General features: G+C 42.0%; 1 protein-coding gene across 1 annotated transcript in view; it reads left to right on the top strand.

Moving 5' to 3' along the window:
- Positions 1–17179, top strand: part of CHST8 (carbohydrate sulfotransferase 8) — a 138309-nt gene extending 121130 nt beyond the window's left edge. Inside the window, exons 2-3 of the mRNA XM_041490576.1 lie at positions 13670–13707; positions 16031–17179. Of these exons, the coding sequence (XP_041346510.1) occupies positions 13670–13707; positions 16031–17179 (1187 nt within the window). The remainder of the gene's footprint in view (positions 1–13669; positions 13708–16030) is intronic.
- The last annotated feature ends 1360 nt before the right edge of the window (positions 17180–18539 follow it).

Genomic DNA, 18539 nt, shown 5'->3' with positions numbered 1-18539 from the left:
AAATAATACAATACTATACTATACTAAAGAATGCAGCAAGGATACTTACAGAATGCTAAAAAGATAATAATGAAACACGTGACTCTCTCCAGAGTCCCAACACAGCTTGGCCCTGGTTGGCCAAAGAGTGAAAACAACTCACACCAGAATCCAACGAAACAATCACCTGTGGGTGAACAATCTCCAAACACATTCATTCCAGAGGAGCACAACACAGGAGAAACAAATGGAATGGTTTTTCTTTTCTCTGAGGCTTCTCAGCTTCCCAGGAGAAAAATCCTGTGCAAAGGGATTTTTTCAGAGAATGTGAATGCCACAGGGGCCCTTTGAAAAGCTGGGGGTCTCTTGAGCAGAACCACCCTGGCCTCATGGACTTGTACTCTGGCAGAGGCGTTTTGGCTTCTCTCTCTTGGGGCTTTCCTGCTCCTTTCGTTCCTGACACAGAGCTGAGGCAGCATGTCTGAACCCTTCCCTTTCGGGTTCTCCGTTGGTTTTCCCAGAGGGAGCGTTTCCCGGTCCCGACGTGCCTGGGCGGGTTCGGGCCCTGTGTGTGCCTGACGGCGGGGAGCGGAGCGGCCCAGCCCCGCGCCTCAGGGCAGCCCGCAGCAGCGCCCGGCCCGGCCCGGCCGAGCGGCCCCCGCCGCTGCTCTGCCATCCCCCGCCGTTCCCTGCCGTCCCCTGCCATTCTCTGCCATCCCCCACCGTCCCCTGCCGTCCCCTGCCACTCTCTGCCGTCCCCTGCCATTCTCTGCCGTCCCCTGCCGTCCCCTGCCATTCTCTGCCATCCCCAGCCATCCATCCCCTGCGATCCCTCGCCCCGGGGAAGGCGCAGCCCCTGGCGGATTTCACCTCCAAGGTTCAATCCTCAACCCCCGCTGGGCTCCAGCCCTGCCCCAGCCCGGCCGCCGGGTGCGGCTCCATCGCTCCCGGGGCTGGGCCCAGAGGGGCCGGGACAGGGCTGAGGCCATTGCCCTGTGCCCCCTGAGCGCAGCCGCCCTCATGGGGAAGGGGGATACCCACCCTTCTGGGCTGGCTTTGTCCCCAGGGAGTTAGTGAGCCTTGGTAATTTTCTATCTAGTGATCAATCACGGTTATTTTTGCCTGATGCTGTTTCTGTGTTCCTGTTAGTAAACTTATTTTTTCACTTACAGGTATGTGTATTTCATTTCTCCTTATGGGTGGAAAGGGATCAGTTAAAGCTATCAGGGAAGGCAACTCATTGCGGAGTGTCTGCCTCTTGAATTGCCTTAACACAAGACACAGCCAAAGCCAAGCCATGCACACAAGCAAGGAAAGGAAAGCAAAGCAAAGTGAGGATTTCATTCCCCGCTTTCCAAGGGCAGCCGAAATTTCAGCAGGGCCCCATCAGGTGTCAGTGGTTGCTCCAGCACCATCAGTCCCTCATCCCCCTCTTCCTCCCATTCCCACAGCTTTACACGGGAGCACAATGGAATGGCACACGCTGTGGGATATCTGGGTCACTTGGGTCAGTTGTGTCCCCTCCCAAATTCTTGTGCACCCCCAGCCTACTCCATTTTAGGGCGAGGAACAGCAAAGGCCTTGACTTTGTGTAAGCCCTGCCCAGCAGTAACAAAATCATCCCTGTATTTCAACACTGATTGCAGCACAAATGCAAAATACAGCCCCATAGTAGCTACCTTGGAGAAATTGATTCTATCCCAGCCAAAAGAGCACAGTAACAACCTCTGAAATTGCCTGACCCATACATAGCCATTTACTAACAGCAGATTACTTCAGAATTTTTCTTCCATTAATTCACTTCAAGACAATATCTGCTGACCTGTGATTTGACAAAACGTTTTTTTATTAAAACACACCATTATGAAATACAAAATTAGGCACTACAGAAAAGATCTCTTGAGGATGCAGTGTTGCAAAAATATATTCAGACTACATGCCAGAGGTTCTGTATCCAAACTTTTAGGATATTTTAGCTTCACTGTAAAAATAAAGCACGCAATGAATCATTCAGTCTTTCAGCAAGCTCCCCAAGCTAATCCAGCAGCACCAGGCTGGCAGCTGGGTTCAGCACACCAGCAAGAACAAGCTTGCTAAAGACCACACTGCCTATCTTTCCCACAGTGTATTCCTTTTATTATAAATGTAGTTTGAAAGCCTGGCCTGAAGTGTCTGACAGTCACCAAGGAAATCACTCACATTGCTTCTTCCAGCACTTGCTGTCAACAGATTGGCAATTTCCACCTTCCTTAATGGGGAAAAAAAAGGAAAATTATGTCAAGTAAGAGGCTGGAATCTCACTTGCTTACAAGCAAAATTTGAATCCATAGCTCTGTTTAAGAGGTACTAGATTGAGACCAGATCAAGCTTACTGTAATTTTAATTATTTCATTTTATTAAGGTAACATATTCTTCTTATAAGATTACCAGCCCTGCACCTCATACAAAGCATACAAGTGAAAATGCACATTTCTCAAGTTCCTCTGAGTAAAATTGGCTTGAGAGATTCTCTGAGGAATACACCCTGAAGAATTTCATTTTTGTGCAAGCAAACCAAATACACAAGAAGTTGTGGGGAGGGATTTGAGGCCATGCTACTATGCATTTTCTCAAAGAAATCTGGAATCTTTATGTTCTGAATAGCAAAAAGCATAGAAAAGCTATCTGAAATTGCATGTGATGTGCCTCTGCAAGTTTTAGTTCATTTGAGCTCCACAAAGAAAGTTTAGAGCATCTTTGAAAAGAGAATTTGAGATTGCATGAAAAGCATAAACCCAATTCCTGCCAGAAGGCACTTGACGCCTTCAGATAAAAAAGAAAATCTAAAAGGGGTAAAAAGCACCAAAGCTGGATTTGCATGAGGAAACAGAGACAGACATTGAAACTCATTCTAAAGAATGATGCAAAACATTTTTATTTCTTTGCCCTTATGTTTTTGACATTTTCACTTTTTGCATAATTAAATCTATTCCTACAGAGATTTATGACAGTTTTGTAAATGCTGTCCCTTTTTAGGCAAATACAGAAGACTGGAAAAAAGTGAGAGTATGTGAAGTAGTGGTGCTCTTTTCCATGCCTGTTCCTGATGGTTTTAGTTTTTGTTGAGGTAGAGACACAAAGAAATGAAAAACGAGACCAAAACTTTACTCTGTGTCTTTTTAACACATACTTATTTTCTCATATTATATTCTTGCAGCAGTAAAAAAAGTCACTGACAATTTTATCCAATATTTTTTTCTTAAATAAAATTTAACAGGAAGGAACTTGCTTTTTGCAAGCCCATAGTCATTTTCAACTGGTTTCAGAGGAGCAGCACTAACTTCCCAATCCTTTCAGGGAAAAGTACAGTGAGAAAAGGCAGCACAGAGTAAAGAGATTAGGAGAGCAGTTTACCACCACTTGTAAAAATCCATCCCATGTTGCTGCTTGCTCATGGAGGAGCTGATCCAGTACACACTGAAGTAAAAGTCAAATTTTCATATTTGAAAAGACAATGCTATACAATTATAGATAACTATTGCTTAAGCAGAAGCTGTTCTAATACTGCAACAAAGGGAGTTTTAAACCCATGCTTCCAATTCCAATTCTCAGAGTAGCAAGTCTTCAGACAGTGGAGTGCAAAGGTTTTAAATATTTTATTTCTGAATAATGAGTAATAAAACTTAGGGAACTCAGTCATTTGAGTAAAAACTTTTTAATTTTTTTTCCTTTTTCACCCAGTGGATCTACTCTAAGGCCATGAAAAGATCATCAAATGGGATTGTTAAATCTTTACACATAGAGTGCGAACTGTGTGCATCCTCAACAAAAACATAAGATAGAAAGTAGCTCGATAAGAAGTTCATATCTGAAGAAAAGAGTTGCATCCCAGGTGGAACAAACAGCCAGGTCAGCAAAGGCCTGTAGTGACCCACTCTTCTACAGTCCTGGGCTTTAAGCAGCACCAGGCAGAGGCAGCCACACAAGGGACCGGTTGAATTGCAGTGTGTAAGCTCACACACACCCAGCCAGGGCTTCACTGCCAGGAAAGAGCTCTACCTGGCAGAGTGCTGCCTCTGAAGGCTGAAACAGAGGGGCAGTTTGTGTCAGATCCTTCAGCCAATGCATAACAGAGTGAATGGATCATGTATAAATTTATGCAGGGTACTGAGTGAGCCATGGTTATATTGAAATGCTCTGAACAATTGTCATAGAAAAGGGATCAGTGAAATCAGACACATTCACGCACCTTCATCAGCTAAATAAAGTTCCATTCCTAGCTAACCATATTCAGCAATCAATTGGCTACTCACTGTTTATATGCACTGACTTACAAAATCAGATTATTCAATTGTCATAGCAACTGTATCCCAAATTTGGGCTGTCAGGGTATATGCAAACAATCCATCTCTCAATTCATACAGCCCCTCCTTGGGCTGATGCAACATTCTACACTGGGGTACTAGAAAAATCAGCAAGTGCTATTATGTGTGAATGAAAAATGCAGATGTGCCCATAAAATGGCACTGGGAGAAGGGCTCTCACTTCAGGTACCACTGATAGGTCAGACTGACAGAGAGGCAACTACACCAGAGCCCTCTGCCTCCTGCACCCCAGGCTTCCTGGGAAGGAAAGAGGGAAGAGTGACAAAACACCTGCCTATTCTCCCTGCCAGAGCAGATGTGACCCCTCTAGAAGGGCAGAGTAGCTCACCCAGGTGTGCAGATGAACAGAACAGTCACCAATCCCCACAGAAGGCTGGTTTTCTCTCCCCACATTCCTGAGGTGCATTCCACACCACTGCTGCAGCATCTCCTTTACTTCTCTGCCAGATCCAAGTTCAGAGGAGGGGATGAAGTGCAGTCACCTGGCAGAGGCAGGGACCAGGAGAGTGAGGAGATGAGCCATGTGCTCCCTGTGCTCCTTGGCTCTGGGGTATTCACAGCCAAGTGGGGGTAGAATGGAGACAAGAGTAGTGCTGGGAAGTGCACAGGGAGAGAGGCACCAAAGGCTTCCCTCCAATGCCAGAACCAAGCTGCAAGTGCATCAGAGTCTGGGATATCCAGTTTGTAAGTAAGAGCTGTGGGCTGAAGTTAACAGAGCAAATGTCCTTCAAATCCCACTGCTGCGAAATTGTTTTTCAACATTCACATAATATAAAGCTTTGTTTAGATCAGTCCGTATGTCCTGGAAGCATCTGAACCTATCAGGCACACACCACATGAAGCATTGTGTCCTCAGTGAGGCATGTCCATTTTAGACTTTCCAGGTGTTCCACTACCAGTTTTCATTGAGTTTTGCATGGCCAAGGAGAAAACATGAACATCAAACTGCCACTTCCCTGTTGGAGAAATTGTGAATTCCAAAAGTTTTGGAACATTTTTAAATGGCCTCCCCATACCTTTAAAAAGTACTGAGCTTACTAAAACTCAACACTAGCAGTTTGACCCCTCCAGCCTGGGTTGCATCTCAGGTCAAGTCCTAGGTACCATCTAATGCCACCTGAATCCTGGAGCAGTCAGCACTCAGTTTTTGAGCAGAACCATTCCTCCCTCAGTCCTACTGATAGGAAAGTCAATTCAGGACATTATTCTCATGCACCCACGTTTTTCTACCCATCAGTCATGAAAATCTGGCTGAAGGAGTGCAAGTGAGCTCCTTAACAAGAAACAGAAAGTCTTCCACAAAGAAGAGTAGAGCCAGTGAGAAATGACAAACAGCAAAGCTCCACTGCCCTTCAAGTGCTCTGGAATAAAGGGCCTGGCAAAGAGCTCACCCCTTACACTGAGCTTCCCAAGAGCTGCTTCTTTCTCACAGGGCATGAATCAAAGTATGTCCAATTATCACCCTTTCTGCACCAAGTTTTGTAGCTGTTGCAGGTGTTGACCTTTTTTTTTTTTTTTTCCGGTAATGTTGCATATTGATCTCTTACACTAAGAAGACTTGTCAATAATCAACTATGAGAACAGGAGAAAGGGAAACTCTATCAGTTCCAGTTAATTGATTGTAACATAATAATATGCACCATTTGGATACACATCTGTGCTATTTGATCTACAGTCTGTCTATCAAAGCAGTGAGCTTCAGCACTCAGAGGCATGTCTGTGTAGATCTACTTTTTCAATTTTGCCTGCAGCCTTCTCTCTTTCCATTTGTACTTTCTTTCCCAAAAAAAACATCTCTTCAGAGTGACATGAAAGGAGTCCAAAATTCCACCTGTATTACTTTGTCTCCCCTCCAATAGAAAGACCAGTGAATATTTCGTGTCTGACTTGCACGTCTTGAAACATAAATTTCTGGGTTCTGGATGAGCTATTCTAACCAGCTACATGAAGTCAAATTACAAGAAGTGCTTGCTTGAAATTCATTGAAATTCCTCCGGTTACCTGAATAGTTCTACAGGCTACTAAATATAAATGCAGTGCTAGATTTTAAACTTTAGCTTTTACTTTTTAATAAATTTGGAAAAGTGTAATGTCCTTGCCAAAGTCATGCTACGAAGGCAATATGCAAATATTAAATATGAGAATGAAGAATAACTGAAAGGTATTAAGTAGAAATTGCAAGTAACTGCTGACAGTGCCTGAAAGCTAATGATGTTAATTAACAGTATTCCCAGGGACAGGTCCAAAGAAGGAATGGGGAATGCAATAACACAGACCTGACTTTTCTGTTTTCTTTATAGAATTCTTATCGAATATAAATTAAGTCAGAAAATGGCAAGTTCCAATTAGTATGGCTAGATAGCAAAGAAGACAAAGTAAACACGAAGCTGTACATTCCTCATAACGAATTCACAAACAGCTCCTCCTATTCTTTCAATTAAGCCTCCAATATAAATGTGCCATGCCCTTTCCTTTATCATGGGTATCATGGAAACAGAGCAAGCCTAAGTTCCATCATTATTTAGTCAAGAAGATGGATTCAGTTTATATTAAAATATAAGACCATTCTGAAAAAAGCACACTAGTGTGTGTTTTTCTCAAAGAGTTTGTATATCTGTTCTCTTAGTGTGTTGCAAGTCAAAGAAGTACCAGGGTTTCCAAATCCCAGTTAATAAAAGAATATTTTCCTCAGTCAGCTTCCAATCTCAAAAACAGAGCAGAGGGCAGTTCACAGCCCCATTGCAAACTCTAGATGCAAATGTAGAATTTTCTGGACAAAAGTAACACCACAGATTCAGACAATACTCAGCTACCAATGTCAGCTGTGTAGGTAGTGGGACTTACCAGAATGACACAGCAACACTTTATTTGGGTTTCAATTCAAAAGGAATTTATTTCTTTAAAATGCTACTGTTTCTGTTTCTGCCTCTCATCTGCTTTCACTTTGACAAATAAAAAATTTGCGAGGCAACCCATATCAAAACAATTATTTCTCACATGAGGCTATGTTGAGAATAATAAAAAAATAAACAGTAGCTTCAAGAGATGGTATTTCTGACTAGTGCACAACACAAAAATATGTACAGCAAACAGGCAGGAGGTACAAAGCCTTTATGAGGGGCTGTGCTGGTTTTGCGTGGCCTGGCTCTTGGTAGCAGAGGGACCATGGAGGTGACTTCTGTGAGAAGCTGCTGGAAGCTTCCACCATGTCCAGCACAGCCAGTCCCTGATGGCTCTGAGGACAGGCCTGCTGCTGGCCAAGGCAAATGAGAGAGATGGAAATGCCTCTGGGAAAACATGTTTAAGAAAATCAGAACAAAGAGGGGCATTGTTAATTGCAGCTAGAGGAGAGGAGGAGGTGAGAACATGTGAGGGGAACAACAATGGACACGCCAAGGTCAGTGGGGAAGGAGGGGCAGGAGGGTCTCCAGGGGCCAGAGCTGAGATTCCTCTGCAGGCCACGGTGAGATCATGGTGAGGCAGCTGTGTCCTCTGCAGCCTGTGGGAATCCATGGGGGATGCAGAGATCCGGCCCCTGGGGAGGTGCCCACCCCAGAGCAGTGCATCCCTGGAGGGGCTGTGACCCGGTGGGAGACCCAGGGGACAGAGAGGGCCCTGCTGCCAGCTGGAGCAGCCTGTCCTTGGAGCGCTGCACCCCTGGAAGGAGAGCCCCAAGCACAGCAGGTCTGGGAGGGCTGCGTGCCCAGGAGGGACTCAGGCTGCAGCAGTCACAGAGAGCTGCTGCCCGTGAGAGTGGAGCCAAGCTGGAGAAGTTCTCAAAGAATTATCTCTCGTGGGAGGGAGCCCACGGCCTCACAGAGGAAGGACTCCCCTCCCTGAGCACTGGAAATCTCGGGTGATGAGCTGACCAAACCCCCTGCCCTGTCTCACTGAGCTGTTGGTGGGAAGGAGGGAGGGGTTGGGGGGAGAAAAGGTGTTTTTAAGGGCTTATTTTAATTCTCATAATCCTCCTCTGACTTTGTTGGTAATAAAATTCACTTGGCATCTCTAAATTTAGCCTGTTTTGCCCTCAGAGTGTTTTCTCCCCTTCTAATATCAACTCACGAACCTTTCAGTCATTTTTCCCCTCTCCTCTCCCTAGCTGTGGCAGGGGAGCATGAGTGAGTGACTTCTGTGGGTGTCTGGCATTTGGTCAGTGTCAAACAAGATAGGAGGAAACAACAGCAGGGAGATAGTCTGGGTATTTTGTCTGAGAAACGCTGTGTAGGCACAAACACCTTCCTCAGGTGGGAGCTGCATCTCCAAACAGTGGTACCAGCTGCACACCTGATCTTTACTCCAGGATTCCCCTCCTGGGAAAGGAAGGCCAGCCATGTGTGAAGGGTGGCCAAGGGGGACACAGCGCCATGGGCAGGAGGGAGTTCATGGGGGATCAGGAGGGAAGCAGTGACACCATGGCTCAGGACTGTGCTTCAGAACAGCTCTGTGCAGGTTTGCTGGTTCCAGCACAGCTACTGGTGCATAAATCAACTGGGAATACCAACTTCTTTGGCAGTATGAAAGTCCTCAAGAGGCAAATATTAAAAGTCACTTAATGTGTGTACTGATCTCTGCTTTGGCTCCCCGATTTGTAATTTTTTCTTGTTCAAACTGATGGATGAACTGAATGTTTTTAATTATTTCCAGGCTATGCCCTTCAGAATTGCATTGCTTTCCCTGCATACAGTACTTCTGTCCAGAGACTCCCTTGCTTCATTAAGATGGAAAGTCATTTCAGTTACAAAAAGCCAGAGTAATCGCGTTTTAATCAAGTGAAGTGCACACAAGCTGCTGCCATCCCAAGCACCCCCTGACACAGATGCAGCAGCACAAGGGTGCATTGCATGCTGCCTGTGGGATGGAGGAACCCCAGATTCCCTGCTTTGGAAATGACACCCACAGTTTCACCCAGATCCAATGTCTGCATCTCTGAAGCTGGCTTGGACAGGAAAAAAAACACAAGAACAATGGAAAGCAATGGTGTGTTAGCACAGGAGAGGGGGAAATGAGGCTCTCTTTCTGGGAAGTGTTCTACTTCACCACAACTGCTTAAGAATAAGCCATCAGTCAGAGTCCAAAATTCCTCAAATAATATTGAAACTATTAGAACTTGTATGCTTGACAATGGTAGGATTTAAACAAAAAGCTCAGAATTCAGGACAAATGTGTTACCTGAGTTACAAAGGAACTCACACATGAAAGAAAGCTCAAAGAGACTAAAAAACCCCAAACCTCACCAGCTTGCAGAACTTCTTAAGTCTTCCAAAAATAGGGGCGGGAGGGGGAAAGAAGCTCTTTACTCAAAGAGCCAAGATTAGCTACTTAGAGCTCCCAAGGCCTGGTTTGGAGACTGCCCCAGAAACATTCCACCATTTCCCCCAGTGCAAAGGAAATCAGCACCAAACCTGTCTGCCAAGGGCTGGACATGTCCCTTTTACCCCCAGCACCCCCAGGCAGGAATTGCCATGTGTGGGAAGTGACACCACGCACTTGCAGCCTCGCTGGGGACTCAGAGAGATAAGATTACTTAAATTCACTGCACAGGTTGGCTTCTTTCCTGATGTACAATTTAAAATGTGCTGCTGCTTTGCTAAGCCTTCTTTACTTGGCCTCATTAATTCCATCTGTACTAAAATGAGATGTTGTGTGTAGCTTAGATGGAACTTTGAAAACATTTTTCCAAATCAAATTGTAAGTTTATGTTAGAAAAAGGATTTATAGCACATAGTTAAAACAGGCACACATATAAAGTCTGTTCTAATTAGACCTTAATTTTTGCAGAAAATGCTTTTATTTTAGAGGTTTATATATTTCAACAGTTTTCCAGATGTGTATACTACATCTATATTTTTAATAGATGTAAAACCAAATAATTTATTATGGTAGCAATCTTTAACTAAATTTCTTTACTGAGTCATTTAATTCAAAGATACAAACACCTGGACACCAGAGTAAGTTAGGATCAGATTTGGGCAGGTGTTTTATACCCTACAAGCTGAGTTAAGTTTAAATTAAAAAAAAAAAAAAAGATAAAAACGATCCTTATTTTCTGATAGTATTTTTGGGAGAATCTTCCAGCTAAATTTTTCTCATGTTTATCAGATTTTTGAGAACTACTCTATTAATCATTCTGCAATTAAGTACACATTGCTGTCTCTGAGAAAAGACCTAAGACTGGGGCGTATTTGGATAGGACACTTGACACAGATGTTCCTGAAATGCCATAAGATCCATTGCAGAGTAAATTTCACAAATCTATTTGAATGGAGCAAACAAGAGCACTCTGTGCACAGAAGCCCTGTAAGGGATGAGTTGCAGATGCAGACTTGAAGTTATCATTTTTATTAAAAAATACTTCAGCTGTAGTTGAGTCTCAAACCAGAGCAAAACACCAGAGGCAAACCGAAATTAGGTCTTGAAGCAGAGACAGAGGAGAAGGCAGAATGATAAAACTATACAGTAGTACACAAGGAAGATGAAAGCCATTTTATTGTGTTGCTAGTCGCATTTGGAAAAGAAAATAAAGAATAGCTCACAGTGGGTTTCACTGTGTGGTAGGACCGGATAGAACACAGGCCAGGCTCAAGCCTGGAAAATCATGGTCCCACAAGTGGAAAAGAACGCCATGAAAACCAACATAAACAATGTGTACATAGAGAATGAGTCTGTCTCTGCTATTCCCTCTGTGTTTGGGCACAGTGAGGTGTTGGCCTCATCGCATCTGGCACCTAAGAGTTATTGATCACTGCCTTCAACTGCATGTACCAGACACCAGTGGTTTATTTATGACCAAAAATATTACCCTTTTGGCAATCATGTCAAAGACCTGGTAAAAAATATGGATAGTAAAGGTGAAACATAACAATAAATTTAGATTTTGATTAGTGTAATAGATTTGTGCAATATAACTTCCCTGACTTCACTGCACTTAAGACGTTTTTATCATGTAGATTTAAATCTAAAGTGACAGATTGTATCATGAGAAAGACAACTAAAAGAAGCCAAATTTAGATGTCACAAATTCAGAAAACATCAAAGAGATTGGCAAGTGCTTCACCAAACATTTATATTAAGCAGGAATTATTGTTCTGATTACATATTAAAGCCAGTAAATGAATAACCATCTTTTTAAATGGTTACTCATCTCCTCCTGGCATTTATTATTCATTTTTCAAAGCAAAGCATATCAGTACAAAATATTAATCTCTCAAATAAGTTATCTTTATTAAATACTACTTCGAAAACACAATCATAACCACAAAATAGTTAGGTCTCATACCTGCTGTTTGCACTTTTGTGGGGTTTTATTAATAATTATTAGTTGTGGCACCAAGTTTAAGAGGTAATTACAGAAAGTGTGTGGGTTTGCTACAAGGTACCAGCGCTTGCTTTAAGTCAGAGCAAATGATCACAACTGAAGAAAACTAACCCAAAGTTACATTATAATGGACCCAACAAATGCTCAGTATTTGTAACTGATTCCATCTGAAGTACTTCCCTAGTTTTTTGATAAGTGATCAAAAGTCTTTCCTCACCTATTTAAGTTTTCAACTGTAAAAAGCTCAAAATACTTTTGGAAAGGGAACACATCCCCATTTTGTAAGTAACTACTCCAAGTAGCTGTATTAATGTTGCCTTAGAGCAAAGGCCAAGCAGCTCAAACAGCTTAAAATTAGGCCCTTAGGGTTAGCAAAAAAGAAGCAGCTACATTTACTGACAAATACAACATTTTCATGGTATAAACAGATCAGCATGCTTTACTATCAGTTGTTTCAAAGTGCTGGTGCTCAGGTTTTGCTGGGGTTTTTGGACAGCAGGTTCCTTCCCTGCCTTGCTCTGTAACACATTATACAGGAGTAGAATAAAAGTGGTTCTTTAGCTGATTGCATCAGGAACTGGAGAACAGCTCAGGAGCATCTCCTAAAGCCTGGTACAGCACAATCAGCCTCAGGTCTCCAGAACACACACAGGAATGCTACACAGAAATGCTACAAGCTCTATTTCTCTTTAGTAGACACCTTCTGACTTTAATTTGCAGCTGAACATTTTTGAGAAGCAGCTAGGAGAAGCCTTAAGACTCCTTCTGTAAGGTGTCTAGAGCTTATTTGTGATGAAGTAAAAACAATATGCTTGTAATAGGCACAGAATCACAATATCCCACACAACCTTGAGTTCATTGCTAACAAATTGCAGAAGTGCAGTTAAAGCTCCAACATAAGCCAAAAGCATCGTGAACACTCTTAGAGGAGCTCTTGGAGTACAGAAATAATCAGAGCAATTTTATTTAGACTCTACTATGAAAATTTGTAGATCTGATTTCAAAAATAAAGCATGACTGATCATCTAGGCTGGACTTGCTACCTTCACTGAAGCAAGTCACAATGTGAACTATCATGCAAGGTGTTTCTGAGAGCTTTCCTGATGCTATGAAAATCAACCTGATGGGGCTGACTGAGCCTTCACTTAATGCTGTGCAAGACCTTTAGCTGTAATTGTCCTTGTCCAAAAGGCTGTGGATTCATCATGCAGACTTATTAAACTGAAGTCTTCAAGCAACATTGACAGTGATGACAACAGTTCTAGCAGTTGAAAAGCCCCAAACAAATGTCATAATTCAGTAGTGTTTCCATTATCCATTTCTGTATTATTAAGTTATACCTAACAAAGGTTATGGTCATGAAAGAAACTCTACACATCAGCTGAAGCTGCCATCTCGGATTTTCACATCTTTATTATTCTATTTTCAGGTAAATATCACTGTAGAAGTCAGAAGATTAGAGAAAATATGATTCTGTGTTGTTTGCCTCTCCAAAAGTGTGCAAATATTACTTCACTTACACATGACTCCACTGCATGTTGCCTTTACAGCAGAGTACTCATGCAAGCTGTTATTAGGGTTAATTCTGCCCTATCAAAGGTTCCAGGGTACAAGCCATACAGGTTTGATAAATACACACAGGACAGCTTTTTTTTTTTTTTTGTTTTAGATCTCTAAGCTGAATCACAACCTTCAGCTGATTCTTGTTCTGCTACTGGCCTTTTAACTGAGGTTAAGCAATCACTTTTGTTCCAGTTTTGTTCATCTCAGTTTCCCCATTTGTAAAAGGGTGAAAGTCGTAGAGTCTTTCACTCCATTTCACAATTTTTATGACATCTATACATAAAGAGGCATTTCAAGGATTATTGTTACTATGAAATATACATTAATTATGATTCACCATTGGTCTATTTGTCATTGCTTTAACAACACTGGCTGTATCGGTCTAGAAGAAGAAACTGATGTTTTTTATTTCTAAATAATTACTTTACTTTCTTTCTTTGTTTAGGGATAAAATATAACATGGGATTCCAGCAACCAAAAAAAGTAAGTTTTCAGAAGTACATGAATAAAATTGTACCCATATTCTGAGTATGGAGTACAGATAGAGATGGCTCAGATAAGGCCACTACACCAGAGATGGAGCACTGGAAAAGGAAAGATGCATCAAAAACTTAGCCATGAAAATGCAAATTTCCCTGTTAAAATAGGAATTTGATAAGCTATGCAACTTCAGTTTTATGAGGTTTTTTCCTAGACTGGATATTGCTAAAAGATACTGTAAACCTTGCATATATTAATATCTGTATGAAATCTCACTGTTCAAATGAAGGCCTTTAGAGGTACTTAAAAACAGGCTCAAGAAAAATTCTGGTGAAATTCCCCCATCTAGTGGCAGCCAGGCTGCCTCTCGCCCACAGTTAAAGAACAAAAGCAAACTGTGCAGAGGAGCAGCCGTGCCCAGCCGTGCCCAGCCGTGCCCAGGTGCCATCCCCTGCTCAGGCAGGTGACAGGGATTGACAGCTCCTCTGCAGCTCCTGCCCGACCTTCTGCATCGAGGGTTGCACTGACAGAAGGCATTCAAGTTGCCCAAAAGCTCCAGGGTCATCATCAGCATCATTAAAGGTGCAGAATTGTAGGAAGCCTGAATTTGATAACCTTTAAATATCAGCCATGTCATGAGTAAATAGGATTGAATTACAGCCAGTCTTGTAAAGGGTAATACTTAGAAATACATCTGGTATTTACAAAGACAAACTCATTTCTGACTACAGAAACAACCTCTGAAGGTGAGAGTACAACAATCACTCCCAACAGCTGAATAGTGTTTTGCATAACAAATTATCAGTTGGTTTCCCAGGCTGCACACCACCTTTGCTACCAGAGCATCCAACCTGAATTCTGCAACTGCCCTAAAACTTGTGTTTAATACTGATCTGTTGTATTCAAGTTTTGTATGGTAATTCTCAATATAAGCAAGTCACCTACAAAATACATTTTGATTTTTTTGGGGTTTTTGTCACCAATGTTTTTTATAATGAATCCTGAATTTCTTTTCTGAGACTTTTTTATTCTCTGACCTTTAACAAGAATGTGACAAGATAAAACCTCCATGACAGAACAAGTTTGTCACCTATTGCATTGCTTTTTTTCAGACAACAAAGACTTGTAAAATTGATTAAGATCTAATCTTAAAGAGGACCCTGAAAGAGCATGACCCTTCTAATCCCCAATTGTACACCTTAAAATTCAACCAGTATCTTATTTTTAAGCCAGTTTTAAATACTATTGGGGAAACACTGAAAATCAAAAAATTAAATCTAAAATTGTAAGGCCTCTAACTAAGTATTTTGGGTCAGCAATAAACATTCTGCAACTACATATGCTCCTCTGTTGAAATACTCCATGGTAGCTCATATGCTACTCTGATCCAGGTGACCTTGAAATGGGGATGACACATAGCTAAACAGTGAGCAGAACATAGTTTTAATCTTAGAGGCATAGAAAAGTTTTAATTCAGCTACTTTGAAAAGCAGGAAGTAATGGGCTGTATGCAGGAGATATTAACAGAGAGATCCCCCAATGGAAAAGAGCAAGTCCCAGAAAGCCTCACCCATAGACCTGCTCCACTTAGTTTTTGCTGACCTAATCCCAGGCACAGCTTCATTCCTACCTCTCACTGCTTCTCATGGTCTCCATTGCTCTGCCCCCAGGCTCACCTCACTCCAGCCTCCCTTCATGCTGTCCTCACCAAAGCCACTTCTTGTGTGCCAAACCTCTGCATTCTCACTGACATCCTTCCTGTTTCCCGCTGCCCACACTCACATCTCATTCCATCTTGCAAACTCTACAAACCCCCCTCCCTCCCCTGTTGGGCTACACTCTGTGCCAATCTGCCCTCACTGCAAAGATAAATTACTGATGTGGGGGTGGTGGTGGGAAACACACAACCCAAACAAACAAACAAACAAACCCATCCGTTTGTGTGGCAACAGGGGTAGTCTGGAATAAGTAAGCAAGTCCTCAAAATATTCAGATACCATTTTGTGAAATTTCAACAACATCTAAGACAAAACTATTTGTCAAGGTCTGGGTACACCACCTAAAATACAGTAATGCAGGTAAATCCAAACAGGAACTAGAATTTACTGGAAATTTAGATCAGGTTCATCTCTGCCTTTGAGTTTCACGTAAGCACAGAACAAGGGGACAAGAGAAGAGCCCATACCACAGTGCAGTGCTGAGAGTTTGTGACAACACATTTTGTTGTACAGTTCTAAAAGTTACCAAAGATCCACGTGAAGTGGTGCAAGCTGTAAGCAGTAACAATCTCTCATTTACTGATATCTTTAATCTATTTTCTCAGCAGGACTGTGTTTCCAGCAATAACCAGGATAGAAGATTAAGAAAAAATACTGCAGACAGAGCAGCAACAGTTAAGCAGAGCAATTCATTAGAGCCATCTGAAAGTGTGCCCACCAAGCTTCAAAGCACCGACAGAAGGCAAAGCAGCATCATGTTTGCTATGAAAGATCAACAGAAAGGTGAAGAAATTAATTCCATCAAGCTCCATAAACGCAGGAGGAGGTTTATAATTAAAAAGAGCCCAATTCTGATTTCCATGAACAGCTCCATTCTCAACCTGCCCACACTTAAATATGAGGATAGAAACAACAGCAAGTGGAAAAGTCTCTATCAGATCCAAGGAGAAAGGAAGCGGATTATGAGGGAAACTTGTTCAAAATACAAGAGTAATAACAGAAGAATAATCACTCCTTATCATGTGTCTAGAATATTTGTAGAGGATAAATACAGAGTTTTGTACTGTGAAGTGCCCAAAGCCGGCTGCTCTAACTGGAAGCGGGTGCTCATGGTGCTGAACGGGCTGGCCTCCTCCACAAAGGACATCCAGCACAACACCGTGCACTACGGAAACTACCTGAAACGCCTGGATGGCTTTGACCACAAGGGCATTTACCACAGGCTCAGCACTTACACAAAAATGCTGTTTATTCGTGAGCCCTTTGAAAAGCTGGTGTCTGCCTTTCGGGACAAGTTTGAACATCCAAACAACTACTACCACCCGGTCTTTGGGAAAGCCATCATTTCCAGATACCGTGTCAATGCCACCAAAGAAGCACTAAGGACAGGCTCTGGAGTCAAGTTTAAAGAGTTCATTCAATATCTGCTGGATGTACACAGGCCAGTGGGTATGGATATACACTGGGATCACGTCAACAGGCTTTGCAGCCCGTGTTTAATAGACTACGACTTCGTTGGGAAATTTGAAAGTATGGAAGAAGATGCAAACTTTTTCTTGCACTTAATTGGTGCTCCACAAAATTTAACTTTCCCCAAGTTTAAAGATCGTCACTCTAATGAAGAAAGAACTACCACTAAAATTACACAGCAGTATTTTGCACAGCTTTCTCCTTCTCAACGACAACAAAGCTATGACTTTTACTATATGGATTACTTGATGTTCAACTACTCAAAACCTTTTGAAGATTTATATTAATTTGAGGGCCTGGATATTTCCACAGTCACATCAGTTGAATTGTGTGACAAATCCAGGTGGCATCTGTTTATATATACTTACCTGTTAGCAAACAATTGGTTGAAGAGCAGGGAAAAATGCAAACCGGAATATAGACAGATGTTTACACCTTCACCTTAATTGCCTCCTTTTTCAAATCATATTTTTTTCTATAATTTCTCCATATGAAATGTATGTAGATATATGTATAATATGTCAGGGCCCCCAAATAAAGCACAGAATTTTCCAGGCTGGTGTGGCCTGTGTTTGCACTTGGGGGACAGTGTGTTTGAAATGAGGGGAGCACAGCTGGCAATTCTAAAGTGCAGACAGTATTTCAAGCTCTTTACTGTTCAGAAAATAAATCTTTAAGTGATGGAGTAGCAAGAAGGAACATACACTGAGCAATATTTACAGTTTGTTGAAATGTGCAAGGCATGAAGCCATTCACAGGCCCCATGTGTTTGAAGGTGGATGTTGATCACTGTTTCCTGATATTCTTAAGTTAGTCAGGGAGAAAAAGTCTGATCAAACTTACACTGTTCATAAAGACACTGGTGAAAACAACTAATACCTAATGACCATGTGAGAGCAGTATTAAACCAGATGTTGCAATTCAGAGCGAGGATGTGTTCTCCCCCTTCAATATTTCCCTTATGGCACGTTCATCTGCAAAAAGATAAAATGCAGGCGAACATTTGCATCTTTATAAGTGTTATTAAAATTCTTTTAATCCTTTGCATTAACATAAATCTCTGGTTTAATCTTCATAGTCACCAGGAATATCAAATCTTTCCATCATAATAACAAGCAAGAATAAATGCCACTTCCTGCCCAACAGGGTAGTTCTTTTCATTGCTGCAAACAATTTGCACTTGCTTATTTTAGTAACAATTATATCTGACTTAACATGCAAAAAATATTCCAGGTGTTTTAGTTCAATTTCTGTGCTTGAGAGGACAGAGTGTCTTGTGAGAATAAAATACTTGACATTCCACTAGTTACAGTCTCTAATCACAGAATATTCTGATTTGGAAGTGACCCACAAGAATTCTTAAGCCAAACTCTCAAGTGAATGGCTCATACAGGAATCAAACCCACCCTTGGCATTATCAGCACCAACTGAGCCAGTTTCAGCTCTGTAAATTGTCACTCAAATTCTGTATACAGAACCCTTTTTAACAAGTCATTTATCCACTTGACATGATATTTAAACTGGCCATACTGGAGCAAGGATCAAACTCCATCACAATGCCAAACCTGGACTCCCCAGTGACTTCTAGAGTTTGTGTTTCACAACCACATTCCACCACACCTGAGGAACAATGCTTGTTCTAATCTG

The sequence above is a fragment of the Pyrgilauda ruficollis genome, unplaced genomic scaffold (genome assembly GCF_017590135.1).
Source record: "Pyrgilauda ruficollis isolate IOZ18807 unplaced genomic scaffold, ASM1759013v1 scaffold124, whole genome shotgun sequence".
In the NCBI taxonomy this organism is placed as follows: Eukaryota; Metazoa; Chordata; class Aves; order Passeriformes; family Passeridae; genus Pyrgilauda; species Pyrgilauda ruficollis.
This window is presented reverse-complemented; position numbering and strand designations above follow the sequence as displayed.